General features: G+C 54.4%; 1 protein-coding gene across 1 annotated transcript in view; it reads left to right on the forward strand.

The window, feature by feature from the left end:
• Positions 1–8222: 8222 nt before the first annotated feature.
• The window catches only part of HTRA1 (HtrA serine peptidase 1), a 51459-nt gene continuing 46279 nt past the window's right edge, over positions 8223–13402 (forward strand). Inside the window, exon 1 of the mRNA XM_019459673.2 lies at positions 8223–8798. Within this exon, the coding sequence (XP_019315218.1) occupies positions 8312–8798 (487 nt within the window). The 5' untranslated portion in view covers positions 8223–8311. The remainder of the gene's footprint in view (positions 8799–13402) is intronic.

Consider the following 13402-nt stretch of genomic DNA (forward strand, 5'->3'; position numbering starts at 1 on the left):
CATCTGATTTTTTTTTTATACAAGCCATTCTAGTGGGTGTGGTGTCTCCATATGGTTTTGATCCGTTGATGACTAATGATGTTGAGCATCTTTTCATTATTGGTGCCTCTAGAGGTTTTTCTTTTATGTTTATTTATTTTGAGAGAGAGATCGTGCGCATGTGTGGAACCATGAGTGGGGGAGGGGCAGAGAGAGGTGGGGGGAGAGAGCCGCAAGCAGGCTTCGCGCTGTCAGTGCAGAGCGTGACTTGGGGCTCGATCTCACGGAGATCAAGACCTGAGCTGACACCAAGAGTCGGTCGCTTGGCCAACTGAGCCACCCAGGCACCCCGGTGCCTCTAGACTTTTTGATTCGATTGATCTGGGTGATTTATTTTCAAGAAACTTTTTTATTTTGAAATAATTTTTGGTTTAGATAAAAGTCGTAACAATCATATAAAACTCTCATTTACCCTGCACCCAGCTTCCCAAACCCAGCTTCCCCACATGTCGATCACACTTGCTCATTCTGCACTCCTGAGACATTTAAGAGTGAGTTGTAGACAGGAAGGCCCTATACCTCTAAATGCTTTAGTGTGTATTTTCTTTTCTTCTTTAATTTATTATTATTATTTTTAATATTTATCTGTTTTTCAGAGAGAGAGAGAGAGACAGAGCGCAAGTAGAGGAGGGGCAGAGAGAGAGGGAGACACAGAATTCGAAGTAGGCTCCAGGCTCTGAGCTGTCAGCACAGAGCCTGACGTGGGGCTTGAACTCACAAACCATGAGATCGTGACCTGAGCCGAAGTCGAACGCTTAACTGACTAAGCCCCAGGCTTAGTCCAGGCACCCCATGTGTTTAAAAAAATTTTTTTTAATGTTTATTTATTTTTGAGAGAGAGAAACCCGGGGAGGGGCAGAGAGAGAGGGAGACACAGAATTGGAAGCAGGCTCCAGGCTCTGAGCTGTCAGCACAGAGCCCGACGCGGGGCTGGAACTCAAGAACCGCGAGACCATGACCTGAGCTGAAGTCGGACGCTTAACCGACTGAGCCATCCAGGGGCCCCTCCATGTATCTTTCTTAAGAAACAAAATTAAAAACCAACTTGCTCTTATGCAACCATAGGAAAATGATCAAAATCAGAAAACCGATACTGATTCAATACTGTTTACGGAATTTGATCAAATTTTGCCAAATTCCAGATGTCGGCATTTTAAAACAGCTCCACAGGTGATTCCAATAGACACCAGGGGCATCTGTCTCCTCCTCTTGTGGAGAAGGACCGTAGAAACGAGAATGCCCTCCCTGAGGTCACCGGCAACTTAGGGCAGGGTTTTTAGGGTGTCCAGCCCTTGAGGCATCTTCTATGACTTAGGAAAAGAGGCCTTTCCTAGAGCTGAACCGGATGGGCAATTGCGTGGCGAGGGGACAGTGCCTTTGTTGTCGTGTCAGGCCTCTGTACCCTAGCACCAGGCACATTCTCTATGTAGGGCTGAGGATAGCTGAGAAAGGGGAGGGGAGAGGCAGGGCTCCTGAGGGCCTGGGACTGTCAGTCTGTTCTGCATCGTGGGACACGTGCCCTTCCTGTCTGCCCTTGGAGAGTCTGTGCTTGACATTGAGTGGGAAGGGGAGGAGCTGGTTATAGGCTGAGGGGCAAACTGTTTCTTTGTTGTATTCCATGATCTGAGCTGCCAAAATCGGGAGTCTTCTCTCCTGCTAAAACCTGTCTCCAGACTCTCCCTCCTTCCACTCCCCCATCCCTCAAACCAGATTTCACCCTGGTCCTGGTGGTCTTTCCAACCCACAGATCTGACCACATCCCTTTCCCGATTAAAACCACTAGATGAAGCCAGAGTTCCTCCATATGCAATAAATGGGAAGAGCGGCTGTCTCTGCTCGGCCCTTCCCCGCCCCCTGGTCTCTAACTCCTACTCACCCGTAAGACTTACTCTGGCGTCTCTCTGCAGAAGCCCCTCTGAGGCTGGTTATCTGTTCCCGCAAATGATGCCATGCGTCTCTCCCACAATACGACCCAGCGTGTGTATGCGGAGATGTGTCAGTGGAGCAGGGATGGGCGGTGGACAAGGGACGGGAGGGGGACACACGTTATTTGCCTAGTGCCTTGTTACCCCAAGCGGAGTCTCCAGGCCAACGGGCATCACGTCACCTGAAACTTGTTAGCAATGCACATCCTCAGGCTCCGCCCCAGACTCACTGGATCAGAAGTTTGGGGCGGAGCTCAGCCACCTGCCTGGCAGCTGGCCAGCCCTCCAGGTGTTCCTGATGCTGGCTCAGGCTTGAGAACCACTGGCCTCGCAGCCAGAATCAGGGGCAATTCAGCCCTTCCCTGGGTTCAAGTAATTCAAGGTGGATAGTCTCCACGGCTGGGAAGTCAAGAATATCAACCAATATTTCCAGTGCACCTAGTATGGGCCGGACAAAGGACACAGGAAGATGCACTGGGTGGGAGAGTGGGAGCGGGTGGGGGAAACCCAAAGCCCGTAGAAGGCCATCTGGGTGGCCCCTCCAGCTGCTGGGCTGGGTTTGGAGTTACACTGATGGAAGCGGAGACCTCAGCCCTCAGGGACCTCTGGCCAAGGCTTCTAGAGTAGCCATTAGGTAAGGGGCACCACCTTTATATTCCCACGGCTTCACGTTTCTCATGGTCCCATTAGTATAGGGATTTCAAAGGAAACCACATTTGGCTGTAAATGTAAGAAGATAACAACACAAGTCTGTAGAGAAAGAATCTGGGCCTTCTAGGTCACGTTCGCTTAAAATGTCGACATCCAGGGGCACCTGGGTGGCTCAGTCGGTTAAGCGTCCAACTTTGGCTCAGGCCATGATCTCATGGTTCATGAGTTTGAGCCCCGCGTCGGGCTCTGTGCCGACAGCTCAGAGCCTGGAGCCTGCTTCAGATTCCGTGCCTCCCTCTGTTTCTGCCCCTCCCCTGCTTGTGCTCTCTGTCTCCCAAAAGTAAATAAACATTAAATTTTTTTTTAAATGTTGACATCCAAGCACCCCCCTATTGATAAATACATTCAGTGAATAGTTTTTAATACTCTAGACCTGTGGCCCTTTGTGTGTAACTTAGTGCCTATATAACTAGATGATGAAATACTTCTAAGACTGAACACCCTCCTCCATTTAAAAACTTTTTTTTTTTTACGAGCACCTTTAAAATTCTGGTTCAGAATTTCTTTTATTCAAACTCAAACATTCTTGCCTAAAAGGCAGTCTGTTCTGTAAGTGACCTTGTTCTATTTTCATGCTGCTCCTAACAAAATTGACAAGTTGTCACTCATTGCACTTTGGCGGTTGCCTGTGGCTCTGTTTGAACTTGCGTCTGTCAGATATTCGGTCGATGAGAGTGGAAAAATCCAGTCATATGGCATGCATGCACTTTTAATTTCTTAGAGCAAATATGTTGGAAAGAGCCGATTGATGCAAACACAGACCATTGGTCTTCTGCAAATGACAGGGGACATGTTAGGGTAGATTAATGAAAGATCTGAATTATAGATCTTGAAGGCTTGAAAGGAAACACAGAACAGCAGGCAGGCCAGGGACTGGTTTCTATGGGTCCTCCTTTGATTAAGAGACATGAATGTTTGGTGATTTGATATTAGAAATGTTAGTATTTCTTCTTTTTATGATTTTAGAGGGAGAGAGGGGGAGAGATTTCAGGAGAGGCGGGGAGGGACATGGGGGAGAGAGAGAGAGAGAGACAGAGAATCCTCTAGGATCCCCTAGAATCCCCTAGGATCATGACCTGGGCCGAAATCAAGAGTTGGAGGCTCAACTGACTGAGCCGCCCAGACCCCCGAGAAATGCTAGTATTTCTAAAGTGCCTCTGAAGTTCTCAAACATATTTTAAACATCCTCGCCATTTGCATGATTTCTGAAGGAGGGGCTCGCGTGGAAGAGGTCATGCTGAAATGAATTGTCACCAAGCTATTGGAATCTCTCTACCTCTTATCTTACTGCGTTACGTCAACTGCATCTTCAATGTAGTTCAAAGTGCTTCTTAACCTAGACTCTAATAATGTGTCGGTATTTAAAAATGTATGTTGCTGAATCCATTTTCTTTTTCAAGCCACCGTCCTTACTGCGGTAAGGTGATTCTGCCAAAACCCAGCTCCTTCAAAGCCCACTGGAGTTCCACATCAGCACCGGGGCAAAGCCCAAATTCCTTAGGAGGACAACAGGAGCCCTTCAGAACCTGGCCCTCCCCTCCAGCTGCCTCTCCTGACCACGGGGCCCCTTTCCTGCCAGACATACACTGGACGGCTTGGAATTTCCCCAACTGCGTGGACTCATAGGGTGCCCCGTGTGCTGCCTGCTCCTGTCCGCCTGGTGACTTCCTCCCCATCCCTCGAGATGCAGCCCAGTTAGCATCTCTAAAGTCCTAATTCCTCCCCCTCATAGAGTTCCCTCCCGTCACCCTGTGCTTGCCTTCTTATTGCTGTCTCCGGTGTGATAGGCACCAGTCTCATACCGCTAAGGGGGTGCCCTCGTGTGGTTACGCTCAAAGAATTGAAATGAAATACAAATACAAAGTCTCTTGGCTGCACTTGCCACATTAATAACGCTCAGCAGTTAGTTACACATAGTTAGTGGCAACCATCTTAGGTAGAGAACGTTTCCATCACTGCAGAAAATTCTAGACTTTGAGCTGCGTTTAATGCTGCATCTCCAGTGTCTAGCAGAGTGTCCAGCACTTGGCAGATGCTCAAGAAATTCCTCTAAGTGAAACTGAACCGATGTGGGACCATCTTCAGAGAGGCAGGAAGGAGCAGATGTGTCTTTTGTCAAAGGAGGTCATGACTTTCCGATGGACATAATGGGAGCGTGCTTGGTTCTCAGAGGGAAGGGAATCGAAACTGGCTCAGAAGTCACCTTTTACCTGGGCAGCCTGTCCCCAGCCAAGGCTGTTACTATGGAGAGGGCGGGACTAGATGCTAGGCAACTGGGGGATTCTGCCACCCTATAGCAGCAGAGAACAACCTGGCTTGAGGGGCACTTTGGGTGACAGCATGGAGCATTCTGGGTGTCAGGTGAAGAAGTTTGGACTTTCTTTTACTAAGATTTCGAGCCCCTGAAAATGACTGAGTAGGGCAATTGCAAGATTGTAGGAAAAGTCAAAATGATTGCTACAGCTCCTTAGGCTTTAGGTCCTGTGGATTAGGAAAGGCACTTCGAGTCCCCAACCATTCTGGGTCCTTCGTAGTTTTGGGAGGCCCCCAAAGTGGGAGATCTTTCTCTTTGGGGGCAGCACAGACATGGTTGCTCTGTGCCAGTTCAGAAACCTCATTTCCTAATGGAGGCTTTGCCAGCCATGGTGTTTTATTTGTTCATTATTCATGAATAGACTTGACTCTGTTCAACATTAAGGTTTAATGGCTGCAAATTTGGGCCGCAGAGAAGATAGCAGGGCCTACGTAGCTTCCAAACGACTCCCTTTTCCCTGGAAAAATCTTCTCTAGGAATCCGTGCCAAGCCCCGGTGAGAAATGAGTTTTCATGATGTATTTGAAACACGCATCTTGTAAGAAACTGTCATTATACATGGCATCAGGGTGGGGAGAAAAAGAAAAGAAAGAGTAGTCCTTTCGGACCAAAAGCATTAGTTTTAGATCTGGAAATGCTAGGAGTAAGGGAATACCTGGTTTCAATTGTATTATTCCGTGTCCTTCAACCCATGCACGCTCACGGACACACGCAGGGGCACATACACAAAGGACACCCTCCTGAGTGGACGGTGCAAAAAATCTCCATAATCCATCCAGTGGATCTTTAATTTCTCGAACTCAGAGTCGAAGGTCTTGGGCGAGGGCCCTCCTATGATCCTCAGGGATCCTCGTTAACGCAAGATCAGGTGAGTGAACTGTAGTCACACTGGGGGGGAGGTGGTATGATGTGATCACGGTCTTTCCAGAACCTTGGGCATTGTCAGTTCTGCATGTCGGGCGCTCTTCAGCCTTCCACTCCTTGGCTTGCGTTTCCCGATCACCGCCGTTGCGAACATCACTTCCGGGTTGTGAACCATTACAGGAGCGGTTTCCTTGCCACAAACACCCTTTTTAAGCCACTGGATGCGTAGTCACCCCCATTTTCCCGGTGAAGGTCTCGAGGTTCTTAAATAACTTGCCCAAAGTCACAGAATTAAGGGCCAGAAGCGGGACTTTGACTCCCAAACTCATCAGACGACACGGCTCCTGCCAGCTTCACTAGGTCACATTTAACTCACCCTGGCGAGGAGGAAGGGCATTGCAGGAGGAGGGAAGAGCATGGGCAGAGACACAAAGACTTTAAACAGGAGAAGGTATGTTCCAGAAAATGCAAGTTATTCAGCACTAGGGGAGTCAGGTGTGTGTGGCGGGGCAAAGGGGTGGAGAAAGGAGTGAGGGGGAGGGGGTGATGGGGACTCTTAAAACTGGCAGGGACTTGGCCTCTGATAGGGAAAAGGCCAGGACCCATACCCTTCATGCAGTTTTATTTTTAATCAGTTATTTCGCTCCCGCAGCTTGGCTGGAGGGTGGAGGATGGGGTCCTGGCTGTATCACTCTTGTAGTGTGACCCTGGGGGAGTCACACTACCCTTGCTGGCTCTCAGTTTTCTCTCTCATCTGCAAAGCAAGAGTATTGGACGAAAAGAAGTCACTACCGCAGGCCAAAGCTTATCGTATCTGCCCACTGGGCTGCAGTGGGGAGACGCTTTATTGGCTGATCCACTTTGCTACTTATTCCCCTCACCCCCCCATCCCCCTTTTTGGGTAATCACAGCTAGCCAGGCGCTCAGCACCCCTAATCAGAATGCTGTGCCCCTCTCCAGTACCCAGGGACTGAGCGAATTCTGGCTCAAGGTCTCCCTTTACACAAGGATGAAGATTGTGGCTTTAGGAAATCCTGTGCTAATGTCCTGCTAGAAGTCCAGGCTGCTGGACCTCCTGTTTCCCAACTCTTGGTCCCAGGTACCCCTCTGGATCCTGGATGCTATTGGCTCACATTTGGGAGGTGCTTTGGGCGGGGGCGGTTATAAATATTTGGATTTTGCTTTTTAAAACTATTTTTATTGGAAAAACATCCCGTGCACAAGGGAACCACCCAAATACAAAAAAAAAAAAAAAAGTGCAAAATCCCTAAGCCTCCCGTGCCCCTTCCCACACCTACTCCACCCCAAGGTCGGAGCTCCCAGTCCGCCCTCCCGTCCTTCCTTCCTTCGGCATCTCTGCTTGGGCGGGGCGTGTGCGAACCGGTCTCCTCCCGGGTCCTCAGGTGTAAGCTTTGTCCATCTGCTGAGTATCGGCCCGGAGGCCGACGCCCGAGGGCCTGGCGCCACCGGGACGCGCGGATCCACCTCCGGAGTCGCCCCTGCCCCCCCAGGTGATGCCTTGACTTGCATCTGTCCCAAAGGAAGCACCTAAGACTCTCAGGTGGAAGATCAAAGATGAACTCCTGTAGGTAATAACAACGTTTTGAGATAATCATGCACGTGGTGAAAAACTCAGGCGCTACAAAGCCCCTCTCTCACCCGGGACTCACACACACCCCCCGCCCCGGTGCTACCAGCTTCTCGCGTCTACGCTCCGGAGCTATTCCGTGCATGCACAAGCACGCCTCCCACCCGTAACAACTTTCCAAAGGAATCTGACGCGAGTGATTGTACTCTAATTACTTCGGCTCTTTGCTTTTTTCACGTAACCGTGGGTCTGGCCGCGGGCTCTCCACCAGCCCCGCCTTCCTCGCAAGGCTGCACCGGGACCGCGGTCACGGTCGCGCGTGTGGGACGCGGGGGTCAATTCCAGGGAAGTGCCCGCCCCCCTCCTCTGGAGCGCATGACCGAGGGCCAGCGGGTCCCCGGCTCGGCAATCTGGGGAACTTCCTCGGGCCCGCGCGCGCGGGCGGGGCCGCCGCAGGTTCCCCTTCGCAGAGTCTCCCTTTTAGTTTTAGGCCGGCGAGGGGCGTGCGAGAACCCGCGGACGGGAGGGGCGGGAGGGGCGCGCGGAGCCGGACACCGAGCCCCGCGAGAGGGCGGACCCGCGCGCCGCCCCGCCCGCGCCCCGCGAGCCGCGCCGTGCCCGGGCGCGCCCGCCCTGCCCCCGCCGCGGGCGGTCCCCGCTGCAGCCGCCCGCCCGCCCCCCGTCCGCACACCCCCCCCCCCCCCCCGCCGCCGTGCCCGTCCCCAAGGCGGCTCGTCACCGCCGCGAGGCCAATGGGCTGGGCCGCGCGGCCGCGCGCACTCGCACCCGCTCCCCCTAGTCCCTCCCGCGCTCTCCCCGGCGCCGCTCTCCGGCCCGCGCCCAGCCCGCCGCCGCCGCCGTCGGAGCCGCCATGCAGCCCCCGCGCGCCTCGTGCCTCCCGCCGCCGCCGCTGCTGCTGCTGCTGCTGCTCGCGGCGCCCGCCCCGGCGCAGCCGTCCCGGGCCGGACGCTCGGCGCCTGCCGCCGCCGCCGGGTGCCCGGAGCGCTGCGAGCCCGCGCGCTGCTCCCCGCCGCCGGCACACTGCGAAGGCGGCCGCGTCCGCGACGCGTGCGGCTGCTGCGAGGTGTGCGGCGCGCCCGAGGGGGCGGCGTGCGGCCTGCAGGAGGGCCCGTGCGGCGAGGGGCTGCAGTGCGTGGTGCCCTTCGGGGTGCCCGCCTCGGCCACGGTGCGGCGGCGCTCGCAGGCCGGCCTCTGCGTGTGCGCCAGCAGCGAGCCGGTGTGCGGCAGCGACGCCAACACCTACGCCAACCTGTGCCAGCTGCGCGCCGCCAGCCGCCGCTCCGAGAGGCTGCACCAGCCGCCGGTCATCGTCCTGCAGCGCGGCGCCTGCGGCCAAGGTACCTGCGCGCCCGGGGCTCCCCGCTCTCGCCATCCCGGCCCCGGCGGGCCGGCCGGGCGAGCCGAGGGGCGGCGAAGCGTCGCGGGGTGTTGGGGCTCCCACCTGCTGCGAGAGGCGGGCCCCGGACCCCCGGTGGGGGAACTTTCCGCGGGCCCCCTGGGGACCCAAGCTTTGCGCCCGGCGGGTGCCCCGCGCGCTCTGGGCGGCAGCCCCGGGCCAGGGTGACGGGGCGTCCCGCCCGCTGGCCGGCTGCTGGGTGCCCCGCGAGGCACCACAGCGCCCCGGGGGAACGCGGACAAACGAGACAGGAGTGTGCGCGTAGAGTTGAGAGGGATTGGGAAAGGTGCCTTGTGCCCGAGGCGTCGGGACCGCCAGGACTCATTTCTGTCGCTTTGCCTTCCTTCTACTTCTCTGCATTCGGCCCCCCACCCCCCTGGCGCCTTTAAGGTTAAGCGTGCGTTGGTCTTATTATGGATCCTGTCCCGGAAAACTTTCCCGTAACTTTGTATTTGAAAGGAACGGTGTTCCCGCCCGCTCCGCGGTTCCCCCAGATGATCTCGCTGGGTTGGCACCGCTTGAGCCCCGCAGACTTTGCAGCGGCGTGGCCGCCTGCCTGCTTCCCGTGTTTTGAGCCAATCCTACAAAAATGAAAGTGGCTTTTTTTTTTTTTTTTTTAAATAAGCGGAACGGAACTTTGGATCGCGGAATCTGAGGCGGGGAAGGGGTGGGGGAGGCGGTTAGGGATGAAGAAGTGAACCCCTCCTCCTTACTTTCGCATCATTTCTGGCTCAGCGAGACCGGTCCTGGCTGGGGAGGTGCCGGTGACCCAGCGAAGGGTGGGGAAGTTGTCTCTCTCGCGGGACCTTCCAGAGGGATGCTTCTCCAGGCGGAGAGACCATGTGGAAAAACAATACGGAGTTCAGCTGCGGCCAATCCAGCGGTGTAGGGACGGGCCGGCTGTGCTTGGCAGCGCACTTGGCCGCAGCCTCCTACCGCGGGCAGTGCATGGAGAGGGAGGGAGGCAGGGGAGCGCAGCGCCAGGAAGTGGTCTAGATTTTCTTTGGAGAAATATGGTCCAACATGACCAACTAGGGCCTGGCACAGGTTGGCTCCCACACAGAGAAAGGTGCCAGAGCCGTGGAGGAGAAATTGGAGGTTGTGTATTCCAGCAACACAGGAGCAGGGAGCCTGGCCTGCCCTCAGGAAAGAGCCTAGCCAGGGGGGAGGCAGGAGACTTCCCTCGGAGAGAAGTGGTCCAACAGCGACTGAGGTATGGCTGTGACAGTGCACAGGTGTGAGATTCCCGTTTCACAGATAGGGGAACTGAGGCTCAGTTACTTGCCCACGGCCACTCAGCTGGAATTTGAACCCAGACAGCCTTCCTTGGTGCCAGCCTAGTGCTCAACCCCAAGGCTGAGAAAGAGGTCAGACAGGGTGACGGAAGTTTCCGGAAGGCCGGGAAGTGCATCCCGGGCGGCCTACTCAGTCTGGGCAAAGCCTGAAACTTGCTTGGGAGCTGGTGAATAGATTGGTGTGGCTGGGGACATTAGGGGCGGGCAGCGAGAGTGACTCAGGCTGGTGGCACAGAGTCCCGGGCCTGAAGTGGCCGGCTGTGCTGTGTATTTGGATGTTCTTGGACCAGGGGCAGCTTAAAGAAATCCCAGCGTAGGACTCACCTAGCACCGGAGCGCAGAACTCGCCAGGGTGCGGAGTGAGGGCCACTGCAATAGTCTGGGTGTGGGGTGACGACATTGAAAAAAGCATCTGGCATATTTTTGTCAAAAACGAGCCAGCTGTTCCTGCGTGTAGTCTCACTGCTCGGGGTCTTGAGTCATTGGCACCATCTGAGCACCTGATTTATTGCCCGTGGAGTCACTTAGCGAGCTTCGCAGTTGGCAGAGGCATTAATAGTCGCCGTGTGGAGAGAAACAGGTCCTTGTCCGTGGGCCATCAGGCCCACAGCAGGCTCCCAGACAGCCGGCGTGGGGACAGTCACAGGAGGATGAGCGTGGGTGGCGGCCTTGAGAGGAGAGAGAGACAAGAGGGGGCGAGGCTATTCTCACCCTTTTCTCTGCAAGTATTTCTTGAGCACTGCGGTGTGTCAGACGCCGTGTGCTTCTCTGCCTGGCACATGGGAGGCACCCGGTAGATATGTGGGCAGGTGATGAATGAATAAGTGAATGCATCAGGAAATAAGAGGTGCCTGAGACACAGGGCCATCCAGACTTCCCCTAATGGAAGGCCTTGCTTTTCCCATCTGCTGCCCACCCGCGCTCCACTCCTGCCATCTAGCACTCCGCCCTTGACTTCCCAGAGGTGCCTCTGCAGACCGGAGCCTGGGAGCCAAGACTTCATTCAGTGGAAGCCCGGCCGGCAAGCAGGTCACTTGACGTCGTTGTTGAATGAGGTGAAATTGGCAGCCAGTTCTGGCCGAGAGGGTTGGCGGGAATGCTCTCTCTTTTCGCTGGGGTGATCGCGGGAGGCCTGGAGTTGGAGGGAGCCGTGCACGGATGTGGGGAAGGAGCTCCCGAGACAGGAGCGGGCTCCATGATCTCCGAGATCCTCTGGAGGGTTTGTCTGGAGCAGAGAGCGAGCGGGGAGCCAGGAGGAAATGCCCGCAGACCAGCGGGCCCTGAGTTGAGCGGCTCTTTAGAGTCATGGTGGATGGTTGGATGGGGGAACGTGTCACCACTGAAAAGAAAGCACTTTTATCTGTAAGCTGTTTAACGAAGAGTTCAGACAGCGTCTCCTAAAAATGGTTCTGGAGGTGAAGGCAAATCATCTATTTCAGAAGTCTCGGGGCACCGGGGTGGCTCAGTCGGTTAAGCGGCCGACTTCAGCTCAGGTCATGATCTCGTGGTCGGTGGGTTCGAGCCCCGCGTGGGGCTCTGTGCTGACAGCTCGGAGCCTGGAACCTGCTTCCGATTCTGTGTCTCCCTCTCTCTCTGACCCTCCCCCGTTCATGCTCTGTCTCTCTCTGTCTCAAAAATAAATAAACATTAAAAAAATATTAAAAAAAAAATCTCAATGCTGCTGTCAGGGTTTGGATGGGAACGTGTCCAAGTATGAGAACAAAGATCTCTCATCTTTCACCACTAGCAGCTTGGATTCATTTAAAGCAAAAATTCGCTGCTGTCAGGAAATTATAACAGAGAAAGGAATTGCAAGTAATATAACAGTATAATAATAAAGCCTAACATATATTTAGGGCTTAATCTGTGCCAGGCATGTGTCAACCCATTTGACCCGCCTAGAATCGTGTGAGGAGTGTGCTCTAATCTTTCCTGTGTCCCAACTGGGAGACAGAGTCACAGAGAAGTTCCTTGTCCAGGACTTGAACCCATGCATCTGGTCCAGGGCGCATTCATAATCACCATGCTGTGCTGTTGACAGAGAAACTAAGATTATAAGCCAGCTCCAGCTAAGCCGCGGCTAATAGCTGGAATAAACAGTGCTCCAGATGGCCATGGCCTTGAGATGAAATGTAGGACACCTCCCAGCTCTCATTCCACAGGCACGAGAGTTGGAGGACATGGTTGCCCCAGTTGCCGTCAGTGCAACTTTTGCTACAGAAAAGCAAAAGAACAGAAGGGGCTGGAAGAAAGATGTATCCAAACCAGAACCCTCGGCCCCAGACTGCTGTTGGGGAGAGAAAGTCCCCTCTGGATTCCCAGACATTGCAAAAGACTAGCCAGCACTACAGATCTCTGCTAAAAATGGACGAGAAGCCAGGAAAGAGGCCTGAAAAAGACTTCTCAAAGCAGCAGGCTACTCCGTTTCTACCCCTAGTACCCACCCCAGGAGAGCCCACCCCACCTCAAACAGCAGCCCAGACAAGCCTGGAGCTCTCCCGTCCTCGTTCTGGTCCTGGTCCCGGTCCCAACATCGCCGTCCCCGCCCCCCCCGCCCCCCAAATCTCTCCTCCCCCCCCCCCCGATGAGGTGGAGCCTGGCTGTGCATTCCTGGTAAAGAGCCACCAGCTTGGAAGAAGAACTGTCTTTTCCACGGTTTAGAAGGCTTTGCTCTCTCCAGTTGGTTATTTGCCTTTATTCTCTTGTCGGTTTTGCTAAAGAGTTAAAATATTAAAGTTTCACAAAATTAGTACGTTAACAGTATCGAAAGCCAAGCGTTTGAGTTATTTCATTCCGTCCAGAAGAGCTGTAAATAGGTTGCATTAGAGCTTAAAATAACCGCATTCAGTAAGCGATTCTGGTGGGGACCATGAGCTAACTGTGGTCAGGCGTCCGACAGCCTCCGGACTGCGGGGCTGGATTCTGAGTCCATTTGGAGTTGTGTGATCCTGGACACTGTTTCGTGCCTTGGATTGAGAGATCAGACTTTCCATGGGCCTGTATATCAAGTGAATAAATAGCTCTGGTCAGGCTTAGTTTGAAGAAGAAATCAAGCTTGGCAGCGGCTGAGGGTTCCTTGGAAGGCCAGCTGGTGTGGAGGGACTGGCGGGCTGGCCCCTGGCTCTGACCCTTCCTAGACTGTTACCTCACCCAGGTGACCAGCTCCTGACATCTCAGAGCCTCAGCAATGAGGGGATTGGGCCAGATGATCTCTGAGGTCCCTTCTAGCTGGAATGGTCTGTGATTCTTG

Source organism: Panthera pardus, unplaced genomic scaffold, assembly GCF_024362965.1.
Source record: "Panthera pardus isolate Hobbes unplaced genomic scaffold, ASM2436296v1 HiC_scaffold_22, whole genome shotgun sequence".
Classification (NCBI taxonomy): Eukaryota; Metazoa; Chordata; class Mammalia; order Carnivora; family Felidae; genus Panthera; species Panthera pardus.